General features: G+C 43.2%; 1 protein-coding gene across 1 annotated transcript in view; it reads left to right on the plus strand.

Moving 5' to 3' along the window:
* The window catches only part of SNTG2 (syntrophin gamma 2), a 350,315-nt gene that overhangs the window by 248,528 nt on the left and 83,853 nt on the right, over positions 1-17,934 (plus strand). The window contains exons 10-12 of the mRNA XM_017514037.2: positions 2,396-2,525; positions 4,197-4,235; positions 14,252-14,368. Coding sequence (XP_017369526.1) covers positions 2,396-2,525; positions 4,197-4,235; positions 14,252-14,368 — 286 coding nt within the window. The remainder of the gene's footprint in view (positions 1-2,395; positions 2,526-4,196; positions 4,236-14,251; positions 14,369-17,934) is intronic.

Below are 17,934 nucleotides of genomic sequence, written 5' to 3' on the forward strand. Positions count from 1 at the left end.
CCACCAGGCCTCCCCAATGCATGAGAGGTGGGACCCCCGTCCCACGCTGTCCCAGGGTCCCTGCAGGTCCCACCAGGCCTCCCCGATGCATGAGAAGTGGGACCCCCACCCCACGCTGCTTCCAGGATCCCTGCAGACCCCACCCTAGTCCCGCTGGCTCCAGGCAAAACTGCTTGTGACCCACATTGGCACCACCTCCTGCTCTTCCCCATGACTTTGGAGAACAGGCTCTTCTGAAAGAATAATAGCATAGAGCTCTGAGATGGGAGAATTGGAGGGTGGGACACAGGGACCTTTTGAGGATTCTTCTAAAGCCTGTTTTTGGTCTGAGGGTTGGTTGGCCAAGGGTATTGAATGTGTGACTGTTTATCACAGTGTTCACTGGTGAGTTGTGTGCTTGTGTGTGTCCTGCAGCTCCAGGTAAAATGTGCCTAAAAATAATAGTCTCTGACCTCTACATGTGGGGAGCCAGGGAACGTGGCTGCTGTCCCTAATAATCTACTTGACCCCGCTGTTTATTTACCAGGAGATCAAGGTCAGCCTTGCCTTGTGTATGTCACACCGGTTAACATGAACAAACGAGAGCTGATGGCAGTGAGCCCATTTTTAGCTAGCACTTACTTTAACGAGAATTAATGGATACTCGGACAGAAGTATAGATATAAGTCTCAATATGTAACAAGCACCTAATTCATGTGGAATGTTGCACAATGTGCCTAAAATAGTCTCCCAGCATTTTAAAGTGCGAAGATTAATTTATTAGAGCAGAAACCCAGGGATCAAAGCCCCGCGGGAAGTGATGGATCCTGAGGTGCAGGTGCTCACAGGGAAGACCAGGCAAGAGTGGTGAGGACGCTGTGGAAGGTGGAGGCGGAGCTGCCTGCCCCTCCCCTGGTGGGACCTGCTTTCCCGGCTTCTTCCCCTCTCCGGCTCCGCCTTCACCTCCACCTTCATTCACCTCTGTCCTCTTGCAAAGTCAGAGTATCTTATTCATCACCATCAGGTGTAATACCAGCTATAAGTAAATAAACCTCACACTCTGGTTCAAGAAACGCTAGTCAGGATGAGAATGGCCCTCGTCGGGGATGTCTGCCTTTAAAAAGAATGATTTATAAAATAGCAAACTCTAGTCTGATACGTTTGGCTCAAAAATATGCAGAACTGTGTTATGCCGCCTCTGTTTTCTGCCCCCTCCCCTCCACGCCCCTCCTTGCCTAAGAAAGCAGTGGTGACACCCATGTTCGAAAGGTGACTGAACCATCATTTAGTGAGGACTTTTTTAAAAATGTGTTTGCTTTGTTTTGTTTTGTTCTGTATTTTATCTTCATTAGCTGCTTGAGACCATAGAAGTATTATGGGTCTTATAAATTGATATGCATTCTTTTTTTTTTTTTTTTTGAGATAGGATCTCACTCTGTTGCCCAGGCTGGAGTACAGTGGCATGATCTCAGCTCACTGCAACCTCCATCTCCCAGGTTTGGGCAGTGCTCCTGCTCCAGCCTCCCAAGTAGCTGGGACTACAGGCATATGCCACCTTGCCCGACTAAATTTTGTATTTTTAGTAGAGATGGTGTTTCACCATGTTGGCCAGGCTGGTCTCAAACTCCTGACCTCAAGGGATCCTCCCATCTCAGTCTTCCAAAGTCCTGGGATGATAGGCGTGACTAACCGTGCCCAGCCAATATGCACTATTTTCTTAAGGAAAAATACACAAAAGTGTACAAGATGCTTCTCTTTTGCAAATAGGCATATGCAAATTACGTTTTTAAGAGATGTTGCAAGATGGGGAAGAGCTACTGAATTGGAGACAGTTGGTTTGTTGTTAATTATTTGCCATGATTGCGTTCTCAGCCAGCTGAGTGTCATGGAGCAATGGAAGGGGACCCCGAAGCTCCTCTGTCAATCAGAAGCACACGTAGTCCTAGAGAACGGTGGATGATGAGTGGGGAGGGCAGCTGGGCTGCTCCAGCCTCCCCATCAGGAGCTTTAAATGCCCCATCAAAAGGGTCGTTGAAAGAACTACCACTAAGAATTCTGCAGACAATACTCCAAAATTTCAGGAGCACTGTTCTTTCCCTGACGAATTGCTTTTCATATTTCATCAAATTGGAAGTAGCTCCTCAGGGAATTGGAGGTTTGGCTGTGGTCTCAGTGAGCCTGCTGGCTGTACAGAGGCACCTTAGGGGGTGGTACAGTTGCCGCGTGTCCTGGTCCAGGGAGAGCCCGGCTGAGTAGCCCCTTGAAGCTGACAGAGATGGGCCCGCTGCCCTCGGTTGCCCTGTGTCCTGGTCCAGGGAGAGCCCTGCTGAGTAGCCCCTTGAAGCTAAGGGAGGCAAACTTAGCTCCGCCTTTCCCCTCGCCGTGGGGCCTCCTGGACAGCTCTCTTTCTCCCCAGGTGGAACGCGTTTGAGGTGCTCGCCCTGGACGGAGTCAGTTCTGGGATCCTCCAGTTTTCCACTGCCCAGGACGGCGCTGACTGGCTGCAGGCAGTCTCGGCCAACATCAGGGAGCTGACGCTTCAGAACGTGAGCACTGTGTTTCTGAGTCTCTGCCGATGCTCGTTCATGCATGAAAAATAATTGAGACATCTTATTTCTGACGATTTATGATTGACCCTAAATAGAGAAACATGTACTTGTTTCAGTGTGTCAAATCTCTGACCAAATATGTTAAAAATCAAGCAGTCAGAATGTTTCCAAATCAGAGGGTATGGCTGTCCCAGAGCTGGGAATTTCCCTCCTGGCTCTGTCTTCCTCCTCCCCTCCCTCTGCCTCTGTCTTTCCCTCCCTTCGTCTCTCTTTCTCTTCATGCACAAACAGTTGTGTGTCATAATTTTATATTTTACCCCAATGTACTGATGCAATGTGACATTTTGAGTTGGGGAAACCTAATTGGGTTAAAAGTATAATTCCTGGAAACATTATGAAGTTTCAGAAAAAAGCATAATCAAGCAAAAATATCACTTCTCAAATTTGTGCTGCAGTCCCCCAGAAAAGAAAAAATGTTCTGTCCTCCATAAGTGATACGTTTGATATTGAAAGTCAACAGGACATTTTAAAAGAAATGAAAAGAGCTGGAGTAGGACCGATGACCCGAAGACATGGGTGTCCCGAGGCCTGGTGGGTGTCTGGAGGGGGACACGGAGCCGTGGTCACAGCCCCGGAGATGGTGGCAGGACTGGCCCTGCCTGGAGGGGCCCTGGGCCAGCCTTGCTGTCCTTGCTCCCTCCCAGCTGGCTTGCCCTGTAATTGCACCCCGATTCCTGCTCATTCGGGCATAGCCTGGAGGCTGCAGAGGCTGGGTCCAGCTTGCAGACTGACCAGGCATGGCCCACCCTGCAGCAGCCCCGCCCCACCTCTCCCTTGCAACCTCCCTTCTCCCTGTGGCCAGTAAACAGATGTTAACCTGACTGTCAAATTAGAACACTGGGAAGCAGCAATATGTGAGAGTCCTCCTGTGAAGACCCCGGGGGTTTCCTTTCTGTAACCATCAAGGAAGCACCAGGACCTTCCTAAGACTGTAGCTTTCAGATGAGACACCTTAAATTCCAAAGTGATCTGAAGGAATTGAAAGGGGAGAAAGGGTGGTGCTTGACTCACAGTTGCAGAAATGTTTGTGACAAGGAGGGCCCTTCAGTTCTGTGTCATTCTACACATCACCCCTCGTAGGCAGAGCAGAGAAGTCAGACGCCCCAACACTTCAGAATGGAAATGTGGGCTCCGAGCCACCTCCTGGCTGTGGCTGTGGGCTGTGGGGGGTATGATTCTGCACCTCCACTTCCTCACTGGTGAAATTTGGGAAAACAGCATCTACCTCTAGGGCATTGGGAGAACTAAAAGAAAAGAATATAAATTGTGATCACCATAACTGCCATCACAGGAAGACTGGCGGGCACAGGTTACGTAGAGCAGAAATCGTTTCCTCACTTCCCTCGGGTTGAAGTTGAAGCATCTGCTGTCCCATAACTTCACTCACAGAAATGCTGATATTTGAGAAAGAGTAACTGAAGTGTGCTACTGAACTTTTTGCTGCTGCCAGGTTCGTATGGCCTCTGGCTAGGTTTTCACATAGGAAGTGTGCCATTGAAGAAGCCTGTTTCCCAGGACGGAGCGTGGCTGACGACTTCCAGCTGTCGCTCAGGTGAGCCGTCCCGGAGCTGGTGGCTGTGGCACTGACCCTCTGCCTTCTCTCCACAGATGAAGATGGCCAACAAATGCTGCCCTGCGTCCGACCAGGTACGACATGCATTTTCTGCTTCATGATGTAACAAATCTCAAAAAGCAATCTCTTTGTTGTTTTGAAATTCGATCTGGAAATGTTGATTGGAAAACGTTAGCACGTTTTAGACTGCATTTGGTGGTCTCTGCCCTCCCTGTTAATTCTGCAAAACTGCTCTTTACGTGGGAAGGGCCCAAGTCGTTCTGATCTCCAGTGTATAGATGGCTTCTCTGCTGGCAGTTGTGTTTTGTAAGGAATCACGACTTGAAGGATGGTATAGATATGACCATTTAAGCTGAGAAGGGTTTTGTGATGACACACCCGTGTAATTTGAAATTTTAAGCATTATGTTATTTTCCTAAATAAAATCCTTCATAGGAAAGCTTTGTTCTTAGGAGGGTTTGACCCAGTGACTGTTATTGCAGGTGGTTAGGATCAGTTTGTTTACCTGGAGCCCAGCGCCCTTACACAGTCCTGATTGGGGATCACTACCTTTGTATCCATCCTCAGCTATTCAGAGGCCTGATTTTCTGCTCACTGCCCAGGTCTTTGAGTACTTAGGAAAAATCTATTGCAGTCAAGCTGTTTGAACATCAGGTAAATCAGCTTTTACCCACCATGTTATTCTTCTGTTTCGTTTATCATAAACTTACAGTTTAACTTGTAATGTAAGGGAGTATCTTATTTATAGTTCATTCATTTTCTGGTTCTACCTCTTATGGGCTTAAGGAAGCATGCATTGTAGCCTCAAGTTAAGAAAACTGAGAAAAATGTATTCAGTTTGCTTTAAATAGCCCACAAAAGACTTTAAACAGTGCTTAGCAAGGATATCTGAATTCACAGCGGAGGACTTCAGAAGACCACGTCCCCTGCCTATCAAATATTTACTGAAAGAATGGGGAAAAAGGTCAAGTGTGGTGGCTCATACGTGTAATCCCAGCACTTTGGGAGGCCAAAGGGGACGAATCACAAGATTAGGAGTTTGAGACTAGCCTGACCAACATGGTGAAACCCCATCTCTACTAAAAATAAAAATAAAAAAAATTAGCTGGGCATGGCAGGAAGCACCTATAATCCCAGCTACTTGGGAGGCTTAGGCAGTAGAATTGCTTGGACCCGGGAGGCAGAGATTGTGGTGAGCCAAGATCGGGACATTGCATTCCAGCCTGGGCAACGAGAGTGAAACGTCTCAAAAAAAAAAGGAAAAGAAAAAAAAAGGGGAAATAGGGCTGTGTTTTAAATGAAACCTCCCTAGTCAGCATGTCTCAATTAGAAAAGGCACACTAGTAGTTCTTCTGAATCTAACTTTTATCTCCTTTAATATTATCCTAAATTTATTATCAACTATTTTTGTTTACATAGCTATTTTATGATGAATTCTTCAAAATAATATAGGATTTGTTTTGTATTCTTATACATAAAATATCATTTCCCTACTATGTGTTTTTGAAACAAAAGTTCTCAAACTTTTCCACAAAGTACGTATCTCTACAGTTCACACAGGAAGCATTTTCTCTCCCTCTGTTTACCAGGGCTGGTGGACAGTGGGCAATGTTTTGCCCTGGTCTCCATGAATAATTTATCATTTGAAATTGCATTTTATTAACACATTCAAAGTCAGCAAAATGACTCCTGAGATCCTCTTTATGGTAGACCTGAGACTTCCCAGGTCTTAGGAGGACCACAGCTTCAGGTATTTCTCCACGTTGGCTGCTGCCTTGTCTCCCGGTGTGTTGGTCAGGAGGGCAGTGTCCTGGCTCGATCCTCAGAGGGGTTTTCACCTCGCAGACAGATCCTTGCATCTAAGCAATGATGTCCCCAAGTGGAGAGCTTGAGTGGCAGTCGGTGAAGCCCACGTGTGGAAAGCCTGTGTGGGAGTGTGCAGCGTTTATGGATTTGGAGAATGTGCTGCACTTTCAGAGCTATCCTGGAATTACTTCCCATGTTGGATTTTTACTCTGGAATTTAATCCTCTTTATCATCAACTCACAAGGGAGAATGATGAAATAATGGTTTGGGGAAACATAAAACCTGTAGGAGCACAGCTCCCAACACAGCACGTCGAAGACCATCTTCCCGGGACCTCAGAGGCAGTGGGCAGCCTTGTTTTTGCTTCATCTCAGTGACATTCTGCCACGCAGTAAACCTTGTGTGTGTCACATTGACCTTGGAGTCCTGATTTGACAAAGCAAAAGGCAAACTCTGGACCTAACCCCAACCAAACCCTTATCTGGTGTTATAATTTTAACAAATTTGCACGTGAGGCTTAATTTCTTTATCTGTAACATAAGAAATTGTACTGGGTAATTTAAGGTTGTGTTTATTAAAAGTTCTATACAACTTTGCGTTTACTTAGAGGCTCGGAGTAGTGTATTTGGAAATTAATCTCAGAGCGGAGCTTTGTCGTGTCGGATGGTGAAGCACTAACCCTGCTATACCCGGATGCACTTTTGGTGGAGGATGGTTTCATGTTTTCTCGAAAGTGGTGTGCTTTGTACAGATGTTAGCAGTTTAAATTTAAGACATTAAGCCCTTTAAAACAGAAAGAATGTTTTTTCTCACTCTGAACAATTAATAATTGTGAGATAATTGTTAATGTGAAAAATGTGAATTTTGTGTGAAAAAAAATTTATGTGAAAAGATAAGGGTGTTTAACAATCACTGAAATTGCCAAACAAAAACAAATGAAAATCAGAATTAAGAGAACACTACAAAGGGCAGAATGGATACGTTTTTAGACTCTCACATATGGCATACGAAATAACCAAATAATTTGTCATACAAACTGGAGCACTTTTGTGTGGGACAAAGACCAACCTGAAAAGAATACCAAGGCAATTGCAAATGGACATATGTTCATCCCACCAAATAGCAAGCAGCCCGATCTCTCTCCAAAGTACATTTATTTTTGAATAACCTGAATTTTAATTTAGGCAGATATTGATGCCTTAATTGCCAAATATCCCTGACCACTGCAGAAAACCCTAAATAACACAGGTAATTCTGGCTTTTTCTAGCTAAAGAAAAAGACCAGCTGCATGTTATCATCTGGTGGGTGCTTAACTAATTATCTTGACTGATCAGGTGAAAAGAAAAGGACTTTCTTACAGAAATGGGATCAGAAAAGATAAGTAAAAAACATATTTCTTTGATCTAATGGTTATGACATTTCAGTTTTATTAAGGTGGTATAATCAGGAAGATGTTTCTAAAAGTATAATACATACTTCTTGGAACATGTAATTAGAAAATTCATAATGTAGAAGATAAAATTAGCTTTGCTTAAAATTATTTACAAACTACATATACCTAAGAAAGATTCAGAAAGCATCTGGTGTTTCTAATAACAGTAAAGCTATAACGTATTTCTTTGCTAAATCTAGCATAATTCAATTACATGTGGGATTTAAACTCACATCCAAAGGATATTCCAGATTACCGACAGTCTATTATTGCCATCCTGGCCCAACAGTAGCTTTCATTCAGTCCTTAATACATAACTCTCCTTGAACTTTGTGCCAAACACTTTGTCAGCCCAATGCAGAAAAGAAGAAGAACCCAGCCCTGCCCCAGCCCAGGGTGAAGAAAGCACAGCCCTGGGGAAGGGAAGTGTGTGCGCAGCTCACCGGGCCTCCTGGGCCTGGGGGCTTGGATCGCAGCTATACCTGCGGCTCCTCAGAAACAGAGGAACTCCTGCTGAATCAGAATGAGATGGTAATTCCATCCCTTGATCAAGTTCTCCTGAAAGAAGGCTTGCTGCTGCCATCCTAGAAAAAGAACCCCAAGTTCTCTATTTTAGCCAAGATTCAAGAATGTATACTTTCCACTTTCTGCTTGCCCGCAATCTACCTGTAATGCGAATCAGTCACTCACACACCTCTCCTCTGTGCTCAGATGTTCCTGAGGGTCACGTCTTAGTTAAGTTCCTGCACATCAGTTTCCTATTCATAGCTTCTCTCTTGTGAAATCCAAATTGCAGTGTTTGATTAAGTGTTTCGTGAACAGAAAGAGGAAGATCAGGAAATCTTGACAGCATGTGAACATATGATTTAAAAATGAAGGAGGTAAAACCAGCAGAGTTTGTCTGCCCTACAGGCAAAAGAAAAACATGACTCTATCCCATATGAATCTAATTAGGCTTTGACCCTTAGAATTTCTCACCAGAAGAAATATTTGTTTTACGAGTTTTACAGAATCTCAGACCTTGTTGCCAGGGATCTATACAGAGAGGGATGTGGATGCCATTTCCTCATTTTTTTGTTCTATTCTTGTTTCCGGATGTGATTATTCTCTCTCCCTGCCTCTTACTAACTTTGTGATTTGACAAGGATCCTGGTGTGACTCCTCATAATATGGGGTCAAACCAGACTTGTGCCCACTGCTGATTTTTAAGAGTTGGCAATAATATAGGACTCACGCAATTTCCTACATTTTCTCGAAATTCTGGTTCCACACTTTGATGGCTAATCCATTCAGCCATCCTGACAAATACAATAAACTTATTTTTCCCTGCTGCAATTATCCAGCGGCCAGCTGCTCCTGAAGATTTGGATTTGGGCCCTATGGTCATTGTTGCCGTGAAACCTCATCCGATTCGCCCCCTCGAGCTCTGGCAGTGCACTCAGGTGCGCGTGGGATGCCTGGGCAGCCTGCTCAGGGCCGTGCGCCTGGTCTTCCTGGAATGTGAACTCTTTTCTTGTGGAACAAACTGCCAGCATAGTATTCTTTTCATGACTGTGCTGAAGCCACTGTGTTTGCCATTAATTGTTTTTAGTAACTGTGCTTCCAGTGAATCCTGTCTTCAACTGTACAAATCACTGCACTTGTGTAGTAGTGAGTTAGAATTAATCACACATTGAATTCATGTTAATTATGGAAACATCAAGCATCTGCTACATTAGCTAGAAAAAATGCATTTTAAATGGAGATTTTTATGATTTACATAATATAAATGCTAGTGTTATATATAACCCACAAAAATATACCTATGTGACCCAACCAGACAAAAAAGGGAAAAAATCTATTAGGTATTTTTAAATAATCTGTGAGTTTGATTTCAAATTCAGAAGACACTGGAGGAGTAAATACATGTTATTGGGTTTTGCAGGGACCGAATGTCCTTGGCCTTTGCCCCAGCTAGTGCCTTAGGAGGAGCTTCCTACGGTACACCATTAAATTCCCACAATTCTCACATGAGCTCTGTAATTCTACCCCATTTCATGATGGAGAAAGAGAGCCTTGGCCATGTTAAATGTGCTTTGCTGGAGAGGGTCTCTGGGGAAGTAAAGTTGTCTTGTGTTATTACAACATTAATACCACACCACATCAATGTGGTTCCTGAGCCTACGTGGGACGTAAGTGTATCCCATAAGAAACTTGGAAGTTCTTGATCCACTGAAATATTTGGGTTACTTCTAAAAGCCCTGTAAATCAAGAACAGTCAAGAAAGACAGAATTAAAACATTTAATGCATTAGGCGATTCATATTTAAAACACTGAGAACCATGATGATGTCAGCAGTTCATCTACAGTGCCCCCGCCTTTAGAGCAGTACTAGAAATTTTCTTTCCCATTGCTAGAAATACTGTTTGCAGAAATCCGATTCTGTCGTCCAGCATCTCGACTTCCGAGGAAGTCTTTCATCAAGTTTAAGAGTAAAGACTGTCTGGAGTTTATCAAGTAAATAACAGAAATGGGATGTGCCTCCCTGGAGTCCATGCTGGCTGTGACTGGGCTCACCTGGGTGGCTCTGGCAGAGAGCACTTTGTGGGTGTGTGGGGCATGCACACTTGAGGGGTGTCCAGGTCCCGGCTGGTTCTCACCTTTTGATACTTCATAAGGATAGGGTTAGGGTTAGGGTTAGAACCTTCAAAAAATCAATAAATCAAGGAGCTGTTATTTTGAAAAGATCAGCAAAATAAATAGACCACTAGCCAGACTAATAAAAAAGGAAAAGAGAGAAGAATAGAATAGATGCAATAAAAAATGATAAAGGGGGCCAGACGTGGTGGCTTACACCTGTAATCCCAGCACTTTGGGAGGCCAAGGCGGGCAGATCACAAGGTCAAGAGATTGAGACCATCTGGCCAACATGGTGAAACCCCGTCTCTACTATAAAAAATAATAATAATAATACAAAAATTAGCTGGATGTGGTGGCACATGCCTGTAGTCCCAGCTACTCAGGAGGGTGAGACAGGAGAATTGCTTGAACCCGGGAGGCAGAGGTTGCAGTGATTCGACATTGCACCACTGCAATCCAGCCTAGTGCCCGGTGACAGAGTGAGACTCGGTCTCAAAAAGACAAAACAAACAAACAAAAAAGATAAAGGGGGTACCACCACCGATTCCACAGAAATACAAACTACCATCAGAGATTACTACAAACAACTCTATGCACATAAACCAGTAAATCTAGAAGAAATGGATAAATTCCTGGGCACTTGCACTTTCCCAAGAATAAACCAGGAAGAAGTTGAATCCCTGAATAGACCAATAGTTAGGTCTGAAGTTGAGGCAGCAATTAATAGCCTACCAACCAAAAAAAGTTCAGGACCAGATGGGTTCATAGCTGAATTCTACCAGTCATACAAAGAGGAGCTTGTACCATTCCTTCTGAAACTGTTCCAAACAATACAAAAAGAGGGAATCCTTCTAACTCATTTTATGAGACCAACATCATCCTGATAAAACTTGGCAGAGACGCAACTAAAAAAGAAAATTTCAGGCCAATATCCACGATGAACATCGATGCAAAAACCTTCAGTGAAATACTGGCAAACCAAATGCAACAGCACATCAAAAAGCTTGTCCATCACAATCAGGTAGGCTTCATCCCAGGGATGCAAGGCTGGTTCACCATATGCAAATCTATAAACATAAGCCATCACATAAACAGAACCAAAGACAAAAACCACATGATCATCTCAACAGATGCAGAGAAGGCCTTCAACAAAATTCAACAGCCCTTTATGCAAAAAAGTCTTAATAAACTAGGTATCCATGGAACATATCTCAAAATAATAAAAACTATTTATGACAAACCCACAGCCAGTATCATACTGAAAACTGGAAGCATTCCCTTTGAAATCTGGCACTAGACAAGGGTGCCCTCTCTCACCACTCCTATTCAACATAGTATTGGAAGTTCTAGCCAGAGCAATCAGGCAAGAAAAAGAAATAACGGGTATTCAATTAGGAAAAGAGGAAGTCAGATTGTCTCTATTTGCAGGCTACATGATTGTATATTTAGAAGACCCCATCATCTCAGCCCAAAATCTCCTCAAGATGATAAGCAACTTCAGCAAGTCTCAGGATACAAAACCAATGTGCAAAAATCACAAGCATTCCTATATACCAATAACAGAGAGCCAAATCAAGAGCAAACTCCCATTCACGATTGCTACAAAGAGAATAAAATACCTAGGAATACAACTAACGAAGGATGTAAAGGACCTCTTCAAGGAGAACTACAAACCACTGCTCAAGGAAATAGGACACAAACAGATGGAAAAACCTTCCATGCTCATGGATAGGAAGAATCATTTTGGATAGGAAGAAAATGGCCATACTACCCAAAGTAATTTATAGATTTGATGCTATCCTCATCAAGCTACCAATGACCTTCTTCACAGAACTGGAAAAAAACACTTTAAACTTCATGGAACCAAAAAAGAGCCCACATAGCCAAGACAATCCTAAGCAAAAAGAATAAAGCTAGGGGCATCATGCTACCTGACTTCAAACTATACTACAAGGTTACAGTAATCCAAACAGTATGGTACTGGTACCAAAACAGAATTATAGACCAATGGATCAGAACAGAAGCCTCCGAAGCAATACCACACATCTACAACCATCTGATCTTTGACAAACCTGACAAAAACAAACAATGGGGATAGGATTCCATGTTTAATAAATGGTGCTGGGGAAACTGGCTAGCCATGTGCAGAAAGCTGAAACTGGACCCCTTCCTTACACCTTATACAAAAATTAACTCCAGATGGATTAAAGATTTAAACCTAAGACCTAACACCATAAAAACCCTAGAAGAAAACCTAGGAAATACCATTCAGGAGATAGGCATAGGTAAGGACTTCATGACTAAAACACAAAAGCAATGGCAACAAAAGCCAAAATAGACAAATGGTATCTGGTTAAATTTAAGAGCTTCTGCACAGCAAAAGAAGTAATCATTAGAGTGAACTCACAACCAACAGAATGGCAAAAAATTTTTGCTAGCTACTCAGCTGATAAAGAGCTAATATCCAGAATCTACAAAGAACAAAACAAATTTACAAGGAAAAAAAAAAAAAAAACGAACAGCCCCATCAAAAAGTGGATGAAAGATATGAACGCTTTCCAAAACAAGACATTTATGCGTCCAACAAACATATGAAAAAGAAACAATGCTCATCATCACTGGTCATTAGAGAAATGCAAATCAAAACCACATTGAGATACTATCTCACGCCAGTTAGAATGGTGATCATTAAAAAATCTGGAGGCAACAGATGCTGGAGAGGATGTGGAGAAATAGGAACACTTTTACACTATTGGTGGGAGTGTAAATTAGTTCAACCATTATGGAAGACAGTGTGGCAATTCCTCAGGGATCTGGAAATAGAAATACCATTTGACCCAGCAATCCTATTACTGGGTATATACCCAAAGGGTTATAAATCGTTGTATTATAAAGACACATGCATGCGTATGTTCACTGTGGCACTGTTTACAATAGCAAAGACTTGGATCCAACCCAAATGCCCATCAATGATAGACTGGATGAAGAAAATGTGGCACATATCACCATGGAATACTATGCAGCCATAAAAAAGGATGCGTTCATATCCTTTGCAGGGACATGGATGGATCTGGAAACCATCATTCTCAGCAAACTGACACAGGAACAGAAAACCAAACACCGTGTGTTCTCACTCATAAGTGGTTGTTGAACAATGAGAACACATAGACACAGGGAGGGGAGCATCACACACTGGGGCCTTTTGGGGGATTGGGGGGCTACAGAAGGGATAGCAGGGGGTGGGGAGATTTGGGAGCGATAACATCAACCTAATGTAGGTGACGGGGGGATGGATGCAGCAAACCACCATGGCATGTGTATACCTATGTAGCAATTCTGCAAGGTCTGCACATGTACCCCAGAACTTAAAGTAAAATAAAATTTAAAAATAGCTCATAGGTCAGTGTCATTTGGTAAAGTGGTTGGGATCTTTGTGACAATTTATTTTGAATATCTTTTAAAAAATTAGTGTTCTAAGTTTTTACTTTGTAAGCATATGTTAGTTGGTTTCCTTTAAATAGCAGAATAAGGAAATGAAAAAACTTCACTGAAATCACTCCTACCACTTACTACAAAATATGTGTTACATTAAAATTTTAGGTAAATTGGATTTCTCCTTCATATTAGTTTGAATTCATGCACTGGATTCTTAAATTGCATTACTATTAAAATGTTTTTGAATCATATTCTGATTTTTATAGTTTGGATTTTATATCATACAGCTAAAAATATTCACTGTGCATTTTAAGAATCAATTATCATTATTTCAGTGTTGTTAACAAGTTGAACCATAAAGAGTAACAATTATTTTTCCACATGTGCCAACTTCTGTGTTCACTATAGAATGAAAAATATAATTAACTGCTTTTACTACCTCATAGAAAAATCTGAAATACTAACCTCTAATAGAATATATTTCAATATAATCTTCATAAAAGATAGATGAAAGCAATAACTCTCAGGCAGCTGAGAAGTCCATTGGCCAAAACTGAAAGTGCTCATATGTAAAACCTGGCCCAGTGCAAAACTGAATTTTTAATTCAAGATGTGATTCATTCCTATTGTGTGAACTTGATTTGGAAACTCGGACATCTTCACATTTCTCCCACCTCCTGATTCTGGGTGTGTTGACCTGTGGGGGCCTGGCTTGCTCAAGGTGCTTAACTCTGCTCCTATGACAATATTCCCTCATTAAGACTTGGTTTTTAATTTTCAAAGATTTCCCTCTGCAGGTCGTGCATATGGGGTGGGTAAATGAGAAACTCCATGGATCTGACTCCTCTCAAACCTGCAGACCCAAGTTCCTGGCACTGAAGGGCCCATCCTTCTACGTGTTCAGCTCTCCTCCGGTAAGGATGCCTTTGACACTCTGCAGGGAGGGGGCTGCCAGGGGGCTGGTCCTGTAAGGAGGGAAAGCCATGCCTGGTATTTGCAAGAGGACAGAGGCAGTGGGCTTGGTCCTGGCATTAGCTGTTTCTACATGGTTGGCAAAGATTCTGCTTGTAGATTGCTTATTTCTTGCTCCAGATTTATAAATAATCCATTTCTTTCCTTTAGTTCAAATAACCATTAAGATATTGTAGAGCTGATGCTTTCCTCAGATGTCAGCTGCTTTGGAGGTTGGCTACAAAGGCTTTGTGTCTCAGAGGATCAGTTAAATGGTTGAAGAAGCCAAAAAACAAACAAAATACCACCCTTCATTTTAGACGTTTCTAATTTCTAAATTTTAAATGTTTTCTTTCTCTGATGACTCCCAAGTTTTATTTTAAAAATAGGTAGCCTGCTTTAGTGGTTTCCATAATATAAATTTATGGCTGGAGGCTATAGTTCTGCAATTTCATTCCCAGTTGTCACCATACCATTCTCTCCAAAGTGACCGAATGTAACATATAACCTCTAGAAGCTTATTGTTTAAACAGCTTTACTTTTGGGAGCCTGACTGTCAGAACTGCAAGCAAACCAAAAACCTGATAGCTTCAGGTACCTACAAAGTTTGGATACATGTCACATACAGTGTTGATGATGGGACTTTCTTCCACTAAAAGTAAATGAAAAGATAAAACCAAGTTTCACCTCCAGACATCAAGACAGTAAAACCTGGCCTGTCTTCTCATTGATAAGGACAGCTTTTTAAGTAAGCGTTTTACTTGAGAATAATTTTAGATTTATGGAAAAGCTGCACATTCAGTGCAGTGAGCCCTGTCTGCCTCCACTCAGCTCCCCTGATGCACATGACGCACACGGCCACGGGGCATCGGCAAACCAACACTTGACGGTGGTGCAGTGTCCAGACTCCACTCAGCAAACTCTGCCCTCCATCCAGATTCACTTCCTCTGCTAATGCACGTTTGCTGCCCCAGAGATATCATAGGATGTCACAGATCACATAGGGCATCACATTGCCTGTAGTCGCAAGGTTTTAAAATAAACCAACACTTCGAGCTTACCACAACTGAACATTTGCGTGAATACTGATTGAATTCTCCTCAAAACACATGTAATCATGTTCTTTAACATTTGCTGCTAATTTGCTCCATATTTTCAAATTCAAGTCCCAGAGGTGAACACCTGATTGGCTGGGCTGATTTTGTTTTTGAGCAGAGCTGCGATATTCATGCCAGCTGATCACAGAAGTGTTGGAAGACTCGGAGGAGGTGGCCTGGACCACTTCCCACTGACACTGGGGACACAGGAAGGGGCTGAGGGGTCGGAGGCCCTGCCATGGACCCATGTAACTCCAAGTGTTGCCTGCACAGCCTGTTTACCAGTTGGCCTTCCACAGAACTCAGGGAATCTTCAAATCCTAGTAGGCCGACCCCAAGTCAATAACCATTAACTAGCAAGGGTTTAAGATGGTTGGACGGGTTTCTCTGCTGTGGGTCTTCACAGAAGTTATGTCCTGCCTTGGGATGCGAACTCAGCTCAGCAAGGCCCGGCTGCTAAACTGACTGCAGCATCGCAGAGATAATGCGCCCCTGGAGTTGCTAAAGTGCGTAAACTCCTTTGAGGTTTACGGTGCCCTTCTGTCCAGCCTATAATTTGATCCCTGAGGCAATTGAAAGGGCACACAGTATCAGAGCCCCACCTTGAGGCATCATAACTGTTTTATTGTGGAGACCTATTGTCATATGAATAGATCAATAAAATCGGTGTTCTCATTTTAGCAACACACTGAACAGCCCCTCCCCTTGTTTTGTTTTCTCATTTGAGTCTCACTTTTACAAATGGAGGTCATATGTAAACAAAATAGTATGCAAATATGACTGAGGATCACCTTTGAGAATTTTTTATTTAAAATCCTCTTTTAAGAGACCGTGGGTTGTATTAACTGTATTTGATGCCAGAGTATTATTACAATGTACTGAAAATCCAGAATGCAGGGAGCGTATTCTCCCTGGTCTTCTCCGCAGTGTGAATCACCAGCCCTCCCATTCTGGTGGGAACAGTGATTGGAGAGGCAAGGACAGACGTCACTAGCAGATTGTGTCTTTAGCTAGGCTGACTCGAACTAGAAACCCAGTTTCCCAGAGTCTCTGTTCTCACGTGGCTCTGTGAGTGAGTCTGTTCTCGTGTGGCTTTATGAGTCTCGCATGGCTCTGTGAGTCTCATGTGGCTCTGTGAGTCTCTTGTGGCTCTGTGAGTCTCACGTGGCTCTGTGAGTGAGTCTCTGTTCTCGTGTGGCTCTGTGAGTGAGTCTCTGTTCTTGTGTGGTTCTGTGAGTCTCATGTGGCTCTGTGAGTCTCTTGTGGCTCTGTGACTCTTGCGTGGCTGTCTGAGTCTCACTTGGCTCTTTGAGTCTCGAGTGGCTCTGAGTGTTGCAGGTGGTCTCTGAGGTCATTGTTAAGTACTTAAATGGTCTGTGCAGACCTCATCTGGCCACAGAGTCTCTGCTCTGTCTCAGCCACTTGGCTTTGCCGTGTTTTGTTATGGTTTCTTGGTCATTTAAACTATTTGAAAGCAGTAAAAAACTAACAGTCAAACCCTGTGTGCTTCATCTGGCATCATCTCCTTGTACATTCCGGATGCTGCAGCTCCTCCCTCCGTAGCTCTCCCTGTCTCCCTGTCTCTGTCTCTATCTCTGTCTCTCACTTTCTCTCTGTATCTCTCTCTGCATCTGTGTCTGTCTTTGTCTCTCTCTCTCCGACTCTGTGTCTCTTCCTCTCTCTGTCCCTGTCTTTCTGTCTCTGTGTATCCCCATATAGATTTACCATTAGGCTGCAATTTAAGGAAGCCAGATGTTACTCTAAACCATATGCATTGATCCAAAATGGTCCATTGGCAGTTCAGCTTCCCAGAGCTCTGAAATATAAAAATGTTATTAGCCTCAAGTAAGCATACAATTTCGTAATTTAAGTTTTTAAGTGTAAATATATAGCTGTGAATTATACCAATATAGACCACACAGTCTGTGAAGCCCTTGAATCTAATAGTGCTTAGGAAGCATGTAGACACACACGTACACACCACACATACACCACATGCACACACACCACACACACCACACACACCACATGCACACACACCACACACACACCACATGTGCACATACCACATGCACACACCACACGTGCACACAGCACACACACCACACCCATGCACACCATTTATGCACATAGCACACACACCACATGTGCACACCACTCGTGCACACAGCACACACACCACACGTGCACACAGCACACACACCACACCCATGCACACCATTTATGCACATAGCACACACACCACATGTGCACACCACTCGTACACACAGCACACACACCACACGTGCACACCACTCATGCACACAGCACACACACCACACGTGTATACCACTTGTGCACACAGCACACACACCACATGTGCATACCACTTATGTGCACAGCACACACACCACACCCACGCACACCACTCATGCACACAGCACACACACCAC

This window comes from Cebus imitator, unplaced genomic scaffold (assembly GCF_001604975.1).
Source record: "Cebus imitator isolate Cc_AM_T3 unplaced genomic scaffold, Cebus_imitator-1.0 Scaffold512, whole genome shotgun sequence".
Taxonomy (NCBI): domain Eukaryota; kingdom Metazoa; phylum Chordata; class Mammalia; order Primates; family Cebidae; genus Cebus; species Cebus imitator.